The sequence below is a fragment of the Mixophyes fleayi genome, chromosome 9 (genome assembly GCF_038048845.1).
Source record: "Mixophyes fleayi isolate aMixFle1 chromosome 9, aMixFle1.hap1, whole genome shotgun sequence".
In the NCBI taxonomy this organism is placed as follows: Eukaryota; Metazoa; Chordata; class Amphibia; order Anura; family Limnodynastidae; genus Mixophyes; species Mixophyes fleayi.
The window spans coordinates 625,730-644,387 of record NC_134410.1 but is presented as its reverse complement, the minus strand read 5'-3'; the positions used below and the strand labels follow the sequence as shown (position 1 = coordinate 644,387).

The window sequence follows — 18,658 nt, the reverse complement described above, 5'->3', positions numbered from 1 at the left end:
TAAGTGTGTGATTATACAGGGTCTATATGTATCTCTGTGTGTGATCTATAAGTGTGTGATTATACAGGGTCTATATGTATCTGTGTGTGATTATACAGGGTCTATATGTATCTCTGTGTGTGATCTATAAGTGTGTGATTATACAGGGTCTATATGTATCTCTGTGTGATTATACAGGGTCTATATGTATCTCTGTGTGATTATACAGGGTCTATATGTATCTCTGTGTGTGATCTATAAGTGTGTGATTATACAGGGTCTATATGTATCTCTGTGTGATTATACAGGGTCTATATGTATCTCTGTGTGATTATACAGGGTCTATATGTATCTCTGTGTGATCTATAAGTGTGTGATTATACAGGGTCTATATGTATGTATGTGTGGTTATACAGGGTCTATATGTATCTCTGTGTGATTATACAGGGTCTATATGTATCTGTGTGTGATCTATAAGTGTGTGATTATACAGGGTCTATATGTATCTCTGTGTGATTATACAGGGTCTATATGTATCTGTGTGTGATCTATAAGTGTGTGATTATACAGGGTCTATATGTATGTATGTGTGGTTATACAGGGTCTATATGTATCTCTGTGTGATTATACAGGGTCTATATGTATCTGTGTGTGATCTATAAGTGTGTGATTATACAGGGTCTATATGTATCTCTGTGTGATTATACAGGGTCTATATGTATCTGTGTGTGATCTATAAGTGTGTGATTATACAGGGTCTATATGTATCTCTGTGTATTATACAGGGTCTATATGTATCTGTGTGTGTGATCTATAAGTGTGTGATTATACAGGGTCTATATGTATCTCTGTGTGATTATACAGGGTCTATATGTATCTGTGTGTGATCTATAAGTGTGTGATTATACAGGGTCTATATGTATGTATGTGTGGTTAGCACTTCTGCCTCACAGCGCTGTGGTCATGAGTTCAATTCCCGACCATGGCCTTCTCTGTGAGGAGTTTGTATGTTCTCCCTGTGTTTGCGTGGGTTTCCTCCGGGTGCTCCGGTTTCCTCCCACACTCCAAAAACATACTGGTAGGTTAATTGGCTGCTATCAAAATTGACCTTGGTCTCTCTCTCTCTCTCTCTCTCTCTCTGTGTGTATGTTAGGGAATTTAGACTGTAAGCTCCAATGGGGCAGGGACTGATGTGAGTGAGTTCTCTGTACAGCGCTGCGGAATCAGTGGTGCTATATAAATAAATGGTGATGGTGATGATGATGATGATTATACAGGGTCTATATGTATCTGTGTGTGATTATACAGGGTATATATATATATATATATATATATATATATATCTGTGTGTGATTATACAGGGTCTATATGTATCTGTGTGTGATTATACAGGGTCTATATGTGTCTGTGTGTAATCTATAGGTACTCATACAGAACCTTTATGCGGTATAATCCCCTAGCATGATTGGCCCTATCTGCGTGTAGTTTGTATGTTCTCCCCGTCTCTGTGGGTTTCCTGCAGGTTCTCTGGTCTCCTCCCACAGTCTGAACACATACTGGTCGGTTAAATGACTTGTGTCGAAATTAACCCGTGAGTGTCTGTGTGGTAGGGAATATAGATTGTAAGCTCCCTGGGACAGGGATTGACAGAAATAATGAAATGTTCTCTGTACAGTGCTGTGTAATATATAATTAAGAGTCTGCAGTAGATGTAGACTAGAAACAGGGTACATGAGACCAGGAAATAGATGGAAACGTTTCATCTAATACACAGAAGTGTCCCTACACATGGGGGTCTTATGGGAGCTTGTTGGGTGCAGTACACAGTGAGACACGTAGATGAGAGTTTATAACAAATAACTTTATTATCTACAATTCTTCAGGTGTGAGGCGTAGAAGCTGCGCTGTTCCTGGCGGCAGAAGCACAGCGTCTTGTATCGCCTGACCTTTCCCCCTCTGCCCGCCAGTTGAGAGTAGTAGTTGCGCTTTCGGAGCGTAGTGAGGGATGTGCAGAGAGATGGTTTGTTGCTGATTGCAATGACTAATTATGACTAGAAGGGAGGAACAACGCCAGTGGCATAAGACGCTGTAGGAGGAGTTATCAGATAGGTCCTGAAGCTGACCGGCGTAGAGGGCGGGGTTCTGGAAACGCAGCAAAAGTAAAGGGTGGAGCCAGGGCGGGGGAGGCTGTGACTGTAGGGAGAGAGAATATGAACTGGTAATTCCCAGATACAGATATCTTTACATTTTCCTTGGCTCATTAACAAGATCCCTGTGTTGTATGTAAGATCATCTGGGGGCACTTGAATGGCATGTACAGCAGTAACATGTAATATCTATATTATATTATTATCTATCTCAGGGCCCCCTAACAGGTCTAGTACCTATTAACGACACTGACGACCCCGACCGGGACTAAGGTGACATGAGGATTCCCAAGAAGGACTTCATGTGACGACGCGATCTCTTGCCAACTGCGGAAAATGACGTCCTGTGAAACCGCAACTCCTCTTAAAGCGGCGATGGACGGACCCGACTGTCATTCGTGTAATACAAGTATTATTTTAGGGGTTAGAGTTAGGAGTATTAGGGTTAGGAGTTAGGGTTATGGTTAACCTTACCTTTAAAAGCTGGGTCCGGCTTGTAAAGGTAAGGTTAACCCTAACCCCTAACCACTAAACTAATACTTGCATTACATGAATGACAGCTGAGTCCGTCCATCACCGCTTTAAGAGGAGTCACGGTTTCACATGATGCCAATTTCCACAGTCAGCAAGAGATCGCGTCGTCACATGAAGTCACCTGGATCTTGATAAGTAGTCTTTTTTTTCAGGTCGGGGTAGTCCTTCTTCGGAATCCTCAAGTCGCCTTAATCCGTGTCGGGGTCGTCAGTATCATTACAAACAGTAATAAAACAATACTGGGTAATACACACAGACAGAGAGGTAAGAGAACCCTGCTCACAGGTTTACAATCTATAGGACAATGGTTAGATGCACAAGGGCAGCATGGTGGCTCAGTGGTTAGCACGTCTGCCTCACAGCACTGGGGTCATGAGTTTGATACCCGACCATGGCCTTATCTGTGTGGAGTTTGTATGTTCTCCCTGTGTTTACTTGGGTATCCTCTGGGTGCTCCGGTTTCTTCCCCCACTCCAAAAACATACTGGTAGGTTAATTGGCTGTTATCAAATTGACCCTAGTCTCTGTGTGTGTGTGTTAGGGAATTTAGATTGAAAGCTGCTATGGGGCAGGGACTGATGTGAGTGAGTTCTCTGTACAGCGCTGCGGAATTAGTGGCGCTATATAAATAAATGATGATGATGATGATGAAGGGTAAGTGCTACATCATTATTGAATATTTGTCCAGCTAGAATGTAAAGGTTACAAAGTATTGTGTTGGCTGTATGATCAGTCACATAGTAAAGTTTGTCAGAGGGTTGTTGTCTTGTGTTAGCTGTATAGAGGGTGGTAATAAGGTAACCTAGGGAGGTTCAGATGCTGGTTGAGGAATATTATAAGCTTGTCTGAAGAGGTGGGTTTTCAGAGAACACTTGAAGGTTTGAAAACTAGAGGATAGTCTTACTGTGCGTGGGAGGGAATTCCACAAAGTGGGTGCAGCACAGAAAAAGTCCTGTAACCGGGAATGGGAGGAAGTGATTAGAGTGGAAGAGAGACGTAGATCTTGTGCAGAACGGAGGTGTCTATTTGGGAGATATACCGCCCCTAACAGGGCATGTTTTCCACATATCCTTGCTGGAGCACAGGTGTATCCATTACTGACTGACACATTGTAACAGATCTACAGGAGGTATAATTATTTCACTGGTCACCTGGAAACCTGCCCTGTTAGGGGGGTCCCGAGGAAACCCTGATCTATGAGCATCAATGAAACTTTTCTTATAACAAAAGTAAACATTATCATTTTGTTTAATGTTTAATATCACAAATGGGAAGAAATATAAATTAGTCTATTTATCATTATACTGATCTGGGATCCTGGTCCCCTCCGGAGAGCAGAGGGGTATAAGTGTTAGCTCTGGTGGTGCTCACGCTGGGGTCATATTATTAATGCTGGGAAAGACTTACTGTGAGTATATATATATATAGCAGGGTATATATAAAGCGGGGTATATATAAAGCAGGGTATATATAAAGCAGGGTATATATAAAGCGGGGGTATATATATATATATATAAAGCGGGGGTATACATAAAGTGGGGTATATATAAAGCAGGGTATATATATATATATAAAGCGGGGGTATACATAAAGCGGGGGTGTATATAAAGCAGGGGTATATATAAAGCAGGGTATATATAAAGCGGGGTATATATAAGGGGTATATATATATATATATATATATATATATATATATATATATATATATATATATATAAAGCGGGGGTATACATAAAGCGGGGGTATATATAAAGCAGGGTATATATATAAAGCGGGGTATATATAAAGCAGGGTATATATAAAGCAGGGTATATATATATATATATATATATATATATATATATATAAAGCGGGGTATATATAAAGCAGGGTGTATATATATATATATATATATATACTATATATATATATAAAGCGGGGGTATATATAAAGTGGGGGTATATATAAAGCGGGGGTATATATATATATATATATATATATATAAAGTGGGGTATATATAAAGCGGGGTATATATAAAGCAGGGTATATATAAAGCGGGGTATATATAAAGCGGGGTATATATATATATATATATATATATATATATATATATATATATATAAAGCGGGGTATACATAAAGTGGGGTATATATAAAGTGGGGTATATATAAAGCAGGGTATATATATAAAGCGGGGTGTATATAAAGTGGGGTATATATAAAGCAGGGTATATATATATATATATAAAGCGGGGTATATATAAAGCAGGGTATATATATAAAGCGGGGTATATATAAAGCAGGGTATATATAAAGCAGGGTATATATATATATATAAAGCGGGGTGTATATAAGTTGTATCAGAAGGACTCTATTTCCTGGGTGCTGTGTATAATGCAATCTTCTGTTCTACGGACACACATGTTGCGGTATTTGGGGTAAGGGGCCTGATATTGCATTGTGCCCCAAATTTTGGCAAATTACTTGATAATGACCCCATCAATAAGAAGGTGACATCTGTCAGTCATTTTTCGGGTGTACAAGCCTGGCTAGTGTGACTTCTGTGGGCGCCCCAGGTGGCATCTCCTGCTCCTCAGACTCTGAATGTGGCGTTTGATTGTGATATTCTGGGTATTTCTACACTACCAGCATATCATAGACATGTAGCAGCTTCACAGGTAAGAGGTAGCCAGTATTCAGTATGGGGGTATCATGGGGACATTAGGACATTATACAGTCATGGCCAAAAGTTTTGAGAATGACACAAATATTATTTTTCACTGTCTGCTGCCTCAGTTTTTATGATGACAATTTGCCATGACAATGAACTTTATCCCAAAAACAACATTTCCACTGCATTTCAGCCCTGCCACAAAAGGATCAGCTAACATCAGGTCAGTGATTCTCTCGTTAACACAGGTGAGAGTGTTAACGAGGACAAGGCTGGAGATCACTCTGTCATGCGGATTGAGTTAGAATAACAGACTGGAAGCTTTAAAAGGAGGGTGGTGCTTGAAATCACTGTTCTTCCTCTGTTAACCATGGTTACCTACAAGGAAATACGTGCTGTCATCATTGCTTTGCACAAAAAGGGCTTCAGAGGCAAGGATATTGTTGCTAGTAAGATTGCACCTAAATCAACCATTTATCAGATCATCAAGAACTTCAAGGAAAGATGTTCAATAGTCATGAAGAAGGCTTCAGGGCGCCCAAGAACATCCAGCAGCCACCAGGACGTCTCCTAAAGTTGATTCAGTTGCGGGATCGGGGCACCACCAGTGCAGAACTTGCTCAGGAATGGCAGCAGGCAGGTGTGAGTGCATCTACATGCACAGTGAGGCGAAGACTTTTGGAGGATGGCCTGGTGTCAAGAAGGCCAGAAAAGAAGCCACTTCTCTCCAGGAAAAACATCAGGGACAGACTGATATTCTGCAAAAGGTACAGGGATTGGACTGCTGAGGACTGGGGTAAAGTCATTTTCTCTGATGAATGCCCTTTCAGATTGTTTGGGGCATCTGAAAAACGCTTGTCCGGATAAGGAAAGGTGAGCGCTACAATCAGTCTTGTGTCATGCCAGCAGTAAAGCATCCTGAGACCATTCATGTGTGAGGTGCTTCTCAGCCAAGGGAGTGGGCTCACTCACAATTTTGCATAAAAACACAGCAATGAATAAAGAATGGTACCAAAACATCCTCCAAGAGCAACTTCTCCCTGTCACAATCACGAATATGGAGTTGGTGATACCTGCCAGCAGTTGCCGCTACTGAGTACTGAGGCGCAGAGTCTAACACGCCCCTAGTTTTCACCAGGGACCCCCGCAAGTATGGATTTCGCTGCAAGGGACGTGCAGGTCGCGGCCCTCAGTATCAGCTGGAGAGGTAACAATTGAGGCAGCGGTGACAGCCCACCAGCATGCAGGATGGAAGAATAGTCAGCAAGCCGGGTCAGAACCAGAGGAACGGATATAGCCAAATCAGGAGCAGGAGAATGGTCAGGAAGCGGGTCAGTACCGAGAATCACTCTAAGCCAAAATCAGGAACCAAAGGAGAAGTTAGGAACAAGCCGGGGTCAGAATCCAAATAGTTAATAATAAATGAACAAACGCTGGAGCAAGGCTGAAGACCAAATACTCTGGCAAGCAAATGGCGTCAGTGAGCTCCTTAAATAGAGGAAAGAGATCCCTGACAGGTGCTGCCACAATCGTTGGGAAAACCGCAACCAATCGCTGACTTTTCGCAGGGCGACGGACCGTTGTGCCTTGTGGGTGCTTACGGATGGTAAACAGGAACAGCGTCAAGTTGCTATGCAACGGTTGCCAAACTCGGCATGCGAATAGAACGGATAATAGCGTACCTTAGCAATGGGACGCCGGCATCGCATGGAGGCAGATGCAGGACGGCGCCTGACACTCCCAACCATCCAAGAACAGTTTGGTGATGAACAATGCTTATTTCAGCATGATGGACACCTTGCCATAAGGCAAATGTGATAACTAAGTGGCTCGGGGGATCAAAACATGGAAATTTTGGGTCCATGGCCAGGAAACTCCCCAGACCTTAATCCCATTGAGAACTTGTGGTCAGTCCTCAAGAGTTGGGTGGACAAACAAAAACCCACAAATTCTGACAAACTCCAAGCATTGATTAGGTAAGAATGGGCGGCCATCAGTCAGTATGTGGCCCAGAAGTTGATTGACAGCTGCCAGGGTGAAGTGCAGAGGTCTTCAAAAAGAAGGGTCAACACTGCAAATATTGTCTCCTTGCATAAACTTAATGTAATTGTCAATAAAAACCTTTGTCACTTATGAAATGCTTGTAATGTTACTTCATTATACCATAGACACATCTGACAAAAAGGTCTAAAAACAGTGAAGCAGCAAACTGTGTGAAAACCAATACTTATTCTCAGAACATTTGGCCATGACTATATAGTGTTTTATGGGCCCTTCCATCCATCGTCGCTCGGATAGTAGTGCGGGCCCCTCCCTCAGACTACACCATGACTCACCTGGCTGAGTGACAAGATGACAGTTCCCGGCTGGGTAACTGCCATAAATTGCCGTATTCCCAGAGAATCATCCCAGGGTGACACCTAGAGAGACAGGAAAGAGTCCGTCACTCTGAGTACAAAAATGTCCCCTCTTCTTCTCCGCACAGCGACCTCTCACCTCCCACGCGATCTGCATGACCTCTGACCTCTCAGGGACATCCCTCAGGTTCCAGTGACGTAAGGGGCAGGTGTGAAGGAGGAAAGTCTTATTGATGGCGGTATCATCACACAGCCAATGGGGAAGCAGAATGATCCTAGGTGTAGAGCTGTGTTATTATCATGTATATTGTGTAGTGACATCATTGTGTGATATTAGGCCGTCACCTTTCCTCGTCGGTAGCGTTTTCCAGTTCCTCATGGAGAAGATCCGACACCTGAGGCAAATGGAAAAACAAATAGAATTAGAGGTGTAAAATCGGCACAAGTGCTGCAGATTATAAAGTAAAAATGTTTTGTATATGTTGTAATTACAACTCAATAAATACCCATTACCAACAATGCATCTGATAGAAGGTGTATAAAATGTCTGAACATCTCACTTGATTTTAACCAAAACAAACACACGGAGAGCCCACAACTGGGATCCTCAGCCCCTAAATATACCGCAGCTGAAACTTTATATAATGACAGCCCAGTAGTTATATGTACAACTAGTCATCATCATCATCACCATTTATTTATATAGCACCACTAATTCCGCACCGCCGTACAGAGAACTCACTCATGGTTGGGAATCGAACTCATGAACCCAGTTCTGTGAGGCAGAAGTGCTAACCACTGAGCCACCGTGCTGGGCGACTAATGCCATTTACCACTTTTAAAAGATAAATAGCTGCATCTTATATGTAAAAAAAACGCTCGCTAAATATAAAAAAAGATATGTAAAACAATCTTCCGGCTGCAGGACTTTGCCAATCTTCATAGAGAGTTAACTATCCCGGTCTGCAAACTTCACTCTGTACTAGAAAACCATTATTTTGTCTCCAAGCCAGAAACTCCTCTGAAAGCCGCCTTGTATTTTTCAGGTCTTTTATATACAAAGTGATTTTTATTCATGGTAAATCATATTTCATTCAGCAGAGTTAATTAACACTTATAAGAATTATTAAACACTTTCACCATAATCACTGGACCAATCATCTGCAAGATTCATCCAGCTTAATTAATTTATATCATCTTTAAAAAAAAGACATATAAATATCAACATGTATATCTAGAGTCACAGCACAGATTGACACAATTACTAAACCCACAAACGCTTATTTACCAGCGACTTATAATTGTGTCAATCTATGCTGTGTGATTTTATTTATTTATCAGTGTTGCCTTTTCCCTTTATTAATTGCAAATTTTTGGATACCAGTGATATATTCTTCTTTATTAATACTAGTAATTATATTTATTTTTATCACAGGTTAATCACCGAATTAACATTGTTTTCATTTAGTTACAGTTTCTAATAAAATAAAATAGACATCAAAAATATAATGTAACATTCTTTTAAAATGTGTTCAATATCTGAAATTGTTTTAAATCCTTGGGATACATTTTAAAAATAGATTGAGCAAACAAATTGTTACTAACTCAGGAATATTCCTATTCCCTTTAATATTTGTCACACAATCCTCCTGTCCCCTCACCATTATCACAGCCTCTCTCTGCCCCCCAGACAGGCGGAATCCAGATACTCCGTCCTTGATCCAACTTTTGGCTGCGTCCTGTGCAAATCAGATTAAAGGAAAATGTCTCGAATTGTCTCAGACATAACAGAGCTGTTGGTGATGTCACAAATAAATGATATTTTCCTAAACACCGCAAACTGTTTTACTGATTTGGAATCACTGTATAAGCGAGTTCACTATGTTTCTACAAGTGTCCTATACAGCAGTCACTGTCACCCAGTGATATCTCTTCCTCTATACACTCAGTTATCCTGGATCACACTACCTAGACTATAGACATTACTATCAGATAATCAGTATAATACAGTCACCTATTGGGGCAGATTTTTTTGTCTGCGATGCTCCTGCTACGCACATTTTTGCCGGTGTTACGTTAAAAAGTAACACTCATTTTTGCTTACACCTCTATGAGACACAAGACTCAGAGGTAAAAAATATCCGCACAAGGGGTCTTGCAGCCGTTCCGGAGGCACCTCTTGCAGATATTTTAAGAATTGATTCTGCCCCATTGTGTCTCTACAAGCGCCTTGTACAGCAAGATACAATAAAACAGTCAAAATGTACATAAAGTTTCAGTTGAATGAAAGAGTATCACATGCTGCTAGTGAAACGAATAAGGACTCATTGAGACAAGAGACAAATAAGGACTCATTGAGACAAGAAACTAATTAAGAGTTAATTGATACGAGAAGAGTATGAACTGATTGAAACAAGAGAAGAGTAAGGGTTATTTGAGACAAGATAGTACTAGTAAGGTAATAGTACTAGTAAGGTAATAGTACTAGTAAAGTAATAGTACTAGTAAGAAATAATACTAGTAACGACTCATTGAGACATGAGATGAATTGGGAATATTGAGACAAGAGACGAGTAAGGACTCAGTAAGACAAGTCTGTACTCATTGATCCAGCATTCTGACAGATCTTGTTCATGCAGCATTCCAAAACGGAACACCACGGGAGCAAACACTATAAAAAAAGTACAGCTGCCATCAACTTCTTTTTGTTATGTGGCATGAAATAGCCCTAAAGATAACATATATAGTACAGTATATACCACACGCAGCACAGAATGTACCACAGGCTGCACAGAATGTACCAGACGTAGAGCAGAATATACCACGCGCAGAGCAGAATGTACCACGCGCAGCACAGAATGTACCACGCGCAGCACAGAATGTACCACGCGCAGCACAGAATACACCACTCACAGCACAGAATGAACCACACGGAGCACAGTACGTACCACACGCAGCACAGAATATATCTCACATAGCACAGAATTAAACATGTATTGTGAAGTAGATTCTTACCTTTAGCTCCCTGATTTGGCTGCTGTTATACTCATTGAGTATGTGAAGTTCCAGCATAATATGAAGACCTGCAATGTGGGAGCACCGGTCAGGGATACAATACTGGGGAGGGGTCAATGTGATTATAGAAAACATACTGAGTGGTTAGTGCAGGTGTGATAGAGAATTAACTGTATAACGCTGCGTAACTTGTCACAGCTTAGTAATATTATTAATAATATATATAAAGGTTTATATTGTCAGCAGTGACACATGGGTAACTCACTGCTCCACTGTCCCTCAGACACCAGGCTCCTCACATTCAGGTTCTTCACATCCTCCAGGGGGAGAATTAGGCCCCCGCACCCCAACATAGACACCTCCTGGATCCTTCGTCTCACCTCTGTAAGACACAAGACACTTGTGACGGTTACTGAGGGAATGTGGCGACATTAGGGCAAGAGAAGGACGGACGATCCCGACACACATAGAAAGGGATCAGCAGCAGTGACTGACCAACTTCATGGTACAACCTGAGACATCACAAGGATTAGACAGCAGGACCAACGCGTTTCCAGCGCTTATGGCTCAAAACGCGTCATGTTGCCTCTTCTGTTACCTATATGATGCTTCACGTTTTAGCAGTGACTGCTCCAGATTCTGTTTCTGTGTGAGTCAGTACCGTAGAAGGAGGACACAGAGGAGAGACATTTCTAGATAAATCACCAGTCTGATTTCCGTGGCGCAGTCCTGTGTTGTAACAGAGCACTGATCGCTGATACCATGTTGCCCTGGGTGGGGGTTCATACGCTCGTACAACAAGTACAACGACTTCAACAGCGATCAGAGCGTATGATGTCCAGAAGAGGATTAACAGTGTGCGGCGGATGCACACCCAGAATTGGGCGTTCTTCCCTATGCCCTGAGGATCCAGAAGACTGTGTGACTCCATCGCTGTCTGCTGTCTGTGTCCTGCTCCTCTTATAGGCTGGAGATGGATATTTGCTGACCAGAAAGTAACGTGGAGGTGTAAGGAGCCGAGTGCCACATTCTACATCCATGCAATGGGGGACGGATCTTACTGATGGATCCTCAGAGAGTCTAACATCCACATTAGCACATACAACATGAAATCAGCCATTTATTATGTATAATATATATATATATATATATATATATATATATGTATGCGTGTGTGTATGTATATATGTGTCTATATATATATATGTGTGTGTGTGCACACGTGTATAAATGTGAGTGTGTGTGTGTGTGTACATATGTGTGACGTAGCCTGGGCCCTGAAATTCCCCAAGCACTCGAAAGAACGGTGCATGTAATTAGCACATCTTCGAATAGGAACAATCCACCAAGCCTACGGTTAACCACTGGGCACTACTTGCAAAAGTCACCCTGGCACAGTTGATCTTGTTCAATCGAAGAAGTGAAGGGGAAGTTTCAAAAATGTTGCTGACAACCTTCTCCTCAAGAGATACCTCGGACCTCCACGGAGATGTGTCCCTAGCACTTTCCGAGGTTGAGAGGAAGCTCTGCCGGAACTTCACTCGCATTGAAATCCGAGGGAAACGAGGCAAAACAGTCCCCATCCTGCTGCCACCAGCCATGAAAGTTACACTGGAACTTCTCTCAGACAAGCGCGACACATGTGGAGTGGATAGTAAGAATGTCTACATGTTCGCCAGACCAGCTGCCTTGTCACACTTCAGAGGCTCTGATTGCATACGACTGTTTGCCCGAGAGTGCGGGGCCAAGCACCCCCACACGCTGTCTTCCACGAAGCTTCAAAAGCACATTGTCACTCGCTAGAAGGTCCTCAACCTAAACGACACAGAACTGGATCAGTGGGCAGACTACCTTGGGCGTGGCATCAGGGTGCACCGGAAGTGTTACCGCCTCCCAGAAGGTACCGTTCAACTCGCCAAGATTAGCAAACTGTTAATGGCTCTCGAGAGCGGCAGACTGGCCGAATTCAAAGGCAAGAATTTGGACAAGATGCACATTGATCCGGACGGTAAGTGGAAAATCTGGTATCTGATATATGCTTTTGACTTTTACCTCGGTCATTTACATATCTATTTGTTTTCAGAACTGGTCCAGCAACAGAGCGACATGATGGATGATGAGCAAATACCCCGTGACAGAGGGACAAGTGGCCAAGCGTTTAGTCGACACTTCCACGTCAGAATAGAGGCGGTGTATGGACCTTGCAACACGGGACCAGTGTCCAGCCATGGCTTCCACAGGTAGGTGTAGCACACAGTTTTGCTAGGCAGAAGAACTTTACCTTCTCTGTATTTTACGGAGCCATAATGGACCACTCTACTTGCTTCCAGTTCCAAAGAAGTGCAGAGGAAATTCTGGGACAGAGAGGACGTCCAGGCGGTGGAGAAACACCTAATGAGGTTTATACAGTCATGCTGGGTGCCCGGAAAATGAGACTGTGTTGCGTGCCTCATGGCTGAACCAACCATACTCAAAGATCGGGACTGGTCGGGGGTGAAATTCTACATAAAGAATCATATAACAGCTCTAAAGAGGGAACAAACTTGTTGAAGTGATACACAGTGGTAGAACAGGTCTGTGGCCTCCATGGCTAAGTGTCGGTGTAAGTGGGCATGCGGATGTCCTCAGACGGGCAGGATACACAAAACTTTCCCTACCATTGTTATTATTAGTTAATTTATGTATGCGGGAATGTGGTTGTCCTCAGACAGTCAGAATACATGAGCTCTTTCCCCATCATGCAGTCCGTGTCAGTACTTTATGCAAAGTCAAAGTGTAAATCTCATGTGGTAACTGGCAACAAACCGCTCCTACACCTACCCCTATGATTGTTCTGTCCACAGGGCATTATTATTATTATTATTATCGTTTATTTGTTAGGCGCCACAAGGTTTCTGCAGCGCCGTACATGGTACAAACAGTAGACTATACAGGGTAAAACAATACAGAACAATAAACACAAAGTACCAGAACTTCAGAAACTCCAGGCAGGCAAATACTGTAAAGACGGAGCGGAAGAACAGGTATGGAGACAGGAGGGGAGAGGGGCCCTGCTCATACGAGCTTACATCCTAAGGGAGGGTAAACAAAATCAGGCACAAGAGGGAGCCAGTGAAGCAACGGGGAGAGAAGAGGAGCCAGGGGAGAAACAGAAGAGGTGAGAGGTTAAGTGGATGGTTGGTAGGCCTTAAGGAACAGGTGAGTTTTAAGAGCCCGCTTGAAGGAGCACAGATTGGGTGATAGACGGATGGAGCGAGGGAGGTCGTTCCAGTGAAGGGGGGCAGCACGGGAGAAGTCTTGAATTCTAGAGTGGGAAGAAGTAATCAAAGTGGAGGAGAGGCGGCGATCATTGGCTGAGCGCAGGGAGCGTGCGGGAGTGTGGATGGAGAGGGCATTAGGAAAGAGGTGTCTCTATACGCCATGTTCCAGACATGGGTCCTCACGATGCAATAAAAACAAGTACGTGTGTATGTGTGTGTATGTGTGTGTGTCTGTGTGCGTCTGTGTGCGCGTGTGTGTGTGCGTGTGTGTGTGCGTCTGTGTGTGTGCGCGTGTGTGTGTGTGCGTATGTGTGTATACACACACACACATAAACAGATGCAGGTGCACATTTTAAGCACTAAGATCATATTGATACACAACCTGACAGTCTTGGTTTGGCCCAGCACCCCTCCCTCCCATCTAACCATAGCTGTTTATAATCAGATCAGACTTGTTCCTGCCAGGACTACTTGTTGTTTAGAGTCACTAAATGAGGCAAGTCCCATATTATAGAATTATTAGTGTTAGTGAATGAGAGGCGGTCGGTGGACATCCACAAAACATGCACTAAAATCTCAGGTTTATTCTAGTTGTTGTATTATATCGTTTATATTACTGCAGAGTTTAACTTATATCTGCCTCTAATTATGTATAAATATGGTCTTAGTGCTTAAAGTATGACCAGCATCTGTGTTGTATCTCAGTCCCAACTGTTTAGCACCATCAACATAGGTGGAAATTATATATATATATATATATATATATATATATATATATATATATATATATATATATATATAATACCAGCCCTGACCCAGGTGAAAGGTCACAGATGGTGCTTTAGGGGAATATAGATTTCAAATAAAGTATTTTGCAAAACTGTGTGACCTTTATTTACATTTTTTTTCAGGTGTACTACAAGTCCCATCAGGCCCTGGGCTCCGTACAGTGCCAGAGCTCCATACAGTGCCAGAATACAATGGCAGCTACGGGTGTCCTTGGCACTTGCAGCCTGGGCATACTGGGTCACGAAGTCCGCCCCAGGCAAATTATTATTTGTATCTATTTTATACATGATTAACTCCTGGCTACCGCCCCGGGGGTGCGGGAATAGTCCTAATGCTCTTCAGCTTGGGGCTAATTGTTCTTTGGGGGGGGGCGCAATCATTCTATGACAAGCAGCCACATTGTGTTAATTTAAGTATTGCCTGCAGAGTTCAGCCACGTTAACGCTCAGCGACGTATTGTGAGGGTGCTCATTAAGTACATGGTACACTATGCTGGAGGGTGGCCATCAGAACAGGCTGATAACACTTTACACTTATAGTGTCCGAGCCCTTATACAGCTACATATAAAGCCACAAGCCCAGAGAGAGGCAGCGCATGGAATTATGGGATATAAGCTATAAAGTGACTGGAAGAAAGCAGCATAAACACTGCAAGGAGGAGAAACAATGTAACAGTGATACATTGTCTCTATGTCTCTTCTAGTGATACATTGTCTCTATGTATATTCTAGTGATACATCGTCTCTATATCTCTTGTAGTGATACATTGATTCTATGTATATTCTAGTGATACATTGATTCTATGTATATTCTAGTGATACATTACGTTTGTCCCCAATTGTAAAGCGCTACGGAATATGTTGGCGCTATATAAATAAATGATGATGATGATGATGATGATACATTGAATCTATATCTCCTCTGGTGATACATTGTCTCTATATCTCTTCTGGTGATACATCGTCTCTATATCTCTTCTAGTAATACATTGTCTCTATATCTCTTCTAGTGATACATTGTTTCTATGTCTCTTCTAGTGATACATTGTTTCTATGTATATTGTAGTGATACATTGTCTCTATGTCTCTTCTAGTGATACATTGATTCTATGTATATTCTAGTAATACATAGTCTCTATATCTCTTCTAGTGATACATTGATTCTATATCTCTTCTGGTGATACATTGTCTCTATATCTCTTCTAGTGATACATTGTCTCTATGTATATTCTAGTGATACATTGTTTCTATGGCTCTTTTAGTGATACATTGTTTCTATGTATATTCTACTGATACATCGTCTCTATATCTCTCCTATACTCTCCATGATACTTCATGTGTGGAGCCCTGATGATGAGGAGATATGTTTATTATATGACGGATGATACATCATTTCCTCTAAGTCTCCCCCTCCCCAATCCTTTGTATCGGTCCTGCGCTCCTCCCTGAGTGTGCCTCCTCCCTGAGTGTGCCTCCTCCTCTGAGTGTGGCTCCTGCGCTGAGTGTGCCTCCTGCTCCGAGTGTGGCTCCTGCGCTCCTCCCTGAGTGTGCCTCCTCCTCTGAGTGTGCCTCCTGCGCTGAGTGTGCCTCCTCCTCTGAGTGTGCCTCCTCCTCTGAGTGTGGCTCCTGCGCTGAGTGTGCCTCCTGCTCCGAGTGTGGCTCCTGCGCTCCTCCCTGAGTGTGCCTCCTCCTCTGAGTGTGCCTCCTCCTCTGAGTGTGGCTCCTGCGCTGAGTGTGCCTCCTCCTCTGAGTGTGGCTCCTGCGCTGAGTGTGCCTCCTCCCTGAGTGTACCCCGGTGAGTGCGCCCCCCGGGGGTCCCCACCATGAGATGAGAGCCGGCCTGGGGGTCTGTATGGGTGTCACACGCAGGCTGAGGATATGGGACACGTCCTGTCGTTTACACACTGCAGTAAGTGTCATTGTCTACATTGCGGGTCTAGACAGATGGTTGTGTCTGTAGACAAGTGTGTTACATGGGTGCAGCCCACAGAGAGCACGGTGTGTGGTACAGTGTGTACATGTGTGTGTGTGTTATCACTGTATGTGTGTCCCTGTATATACATCATGTGTGTGTGTTATTACTGTATGTGTGTCCCTGTATATACATCATGTGTGTGTGTTATCACTGTATGTGTGTCCCTGTATATACATCATGTGTGTGTGTTATCACTGTATGTGTGTCCCTGTATATACATCATGTGTGTGTGTTATCACTGTATGTGTGTCCCTGTATATACATCATGTGTGTGTGTTATCACTGTATGTGTGTCCCTGTATATACATCATGTGTGTGTGTTATTACTGTATGTGTGTCCCTGTATATACATCATGTGTGTGTGTTATTACTGTATGTGTGTCCCTGTATAGGATCATATCACTGTATATACATCATGTGTGTGTTATCACTGTATGTGTGTCCCTGTATATACATCATGTGTGTGTGTTATCACTGTATGTGTGTCCCTGTATATACATCATGTGTGTGTTATCACTGTATGTGTGTCCCTGTATATACATCATGTGTGTGTGTTATTACTGTATGTGTGTCCCTGTATATACATCATGTGTGTGTTATCACTGTATGTGTGTCCCTGTATATACATCATGTGTGTGTTATTACTGTATGTGTGTCCCTGTATATACATCATGTGTGTGTTATCACTGTATGTGTGTCCCTGTATATACATCATGTGTGTGTGTTATCACTGTATGTGTGTCCCTGTATATACATCATGTGTGTGTGTTATCACTGTATGTGTGTCCCTGTATATACATCATGTGTGTGTTATTACTGTATGTGTGTCCCTGTATATACATCATGTGTGTGTGTTATCACTGTATGTGTGTCCCTGTATATACATCATGTGTGTGTTATTACTGTATGTGTGTCCCTGTATATACATCATGTGTGTGTGTTATTACTGTATGTGTGTCCCTGTATATACATCATGTGTGTGTGTTATTACTGTATGTGTGTCCCTGTATATACATCATGTGTGTGTGTTATCACTGTATGTGTGTCCCTGTATATACATCATATATGTGTTATTACTGTATGTGTGTCACCCTGTATATACATCATGTGTGTGTGTTATCACTGTATGTGTGTCCCTGTATATACATCATGTGTGTGTTATTACTGTATGTGTGTCCCTGTATATACATCATGTGTGTGTGTTATTACTGTATGTGTGTCCCTGTATATACATCATGTGTGTGTTATTACTGTATGTGTGTCCCTGTATATACATCATGTGTGTGTTATTACTGTATGTGTGTCCCTGTATATACATCATGTGTGTGTTATTACTGTATGTGTGTCCCTGTATATACATCATGTGTGTGTGTTATTACTGTATGTGTGTCCCTGTATATACATCATGTGTGTGTGTTATTACTGTATGTGTGTCCCTGTATATACATCATGTGTGTGTGTTATCACTGTATGTGTGTCCCTGTATATACATCATGTGTGTGTGTTATTACTGTATGTGTGTCCCTGTATATACATCATGTGTGTGTGTTATTACTGTATGTGTGTCCCTGTATATACATCATGTGTGTGTGTTATCACTGTATGTGTGTCCCTGTATATACATCATGTGTGTGTGTTATCACTGTATGTGTGTCCCTGTATATACATCATGTGTGTGTGTGTTATTACTGTATGTGTGTCCCTGTATATACATCATGTGTGTGTGTTATCACTGTATGTGTGTCCCCTGTATATACATCATGTGTGTGTGTTATCACTGTATGTGTGTCCCTGTATATACATCATGTGTGTGTGTTATTCACTGTATGTGTGTCCCTGTATATACATCATGTGTGTGTGTTATCACTGTATGTGTGTCCCCTGTATATACATCATGTGTGTGTGTTATCACTGTATGTGTGTCCCCTGTATATACATCATGTGTGTGTGTTAT

At 42.3% G+C, this 18,658-nt stretch overlaps 1 protein-coding gene across 1 annotated transcript; it reads right to left on the bottom strand.

Moving 5' to 3' along the window:
* Positions 1-1,848: 1,848 nt before the first annotated feature.
* Positions 1,849-14,040, bottom strand: LOC142101434 (uncharacterized). Its single transcript, XM_075185896.1, has 8 exons — positions 11,387-14,040; positions 10,947-11,063; positions 10,682-10,749; positions 9,328-9,405; positions 8,012-8,061; positions 7,806-7,941; positions 7,646-7,729; positions 1,849-2,172 (listed from the first exon to the last, which is right to left on the bottom strand). The coding sequence occupies exons 1-8, from the start codon at positions 11,610-11,612 to the stop codon at positions 1,849-1,851; spliced, it is 1,083 nt and encodes a 360-aa protein (XP_075041997.1). The 5' UTR covers positions 11,613-14,040.
* Between the last annotated feature and the right edge of the window lie 4,618 nt (positions 14,041-18,658).

What these genes read in the sequence shown, in the direction of transcription:
- LOC142101434 (XM_075185896.1), bottom strand. Translation starts at nt 11,612, where the DNA reads ATGGAGTCACACAGTCTTCTGGATCCTCAGGGCATAGGGAAGAACGCC. An exon ending in GTCTGAGGGACAGTGGAGCA is followed by an intron (nt 10,750 to 10,946) that starts GTGAGTTACCCA and finishes CCCACATTGCAG; the next exon opens with GTCTTCATATTATGCTGGAA. An exon ending in AACGCTACCGACGAGGAAAG is followed by an intron (nt 7,942 to 8,011) that starts GTGACGGCCTAA and finishes CTCTACACCTAG; the next exon opens with GATCATTCTGCTTCCCCATT.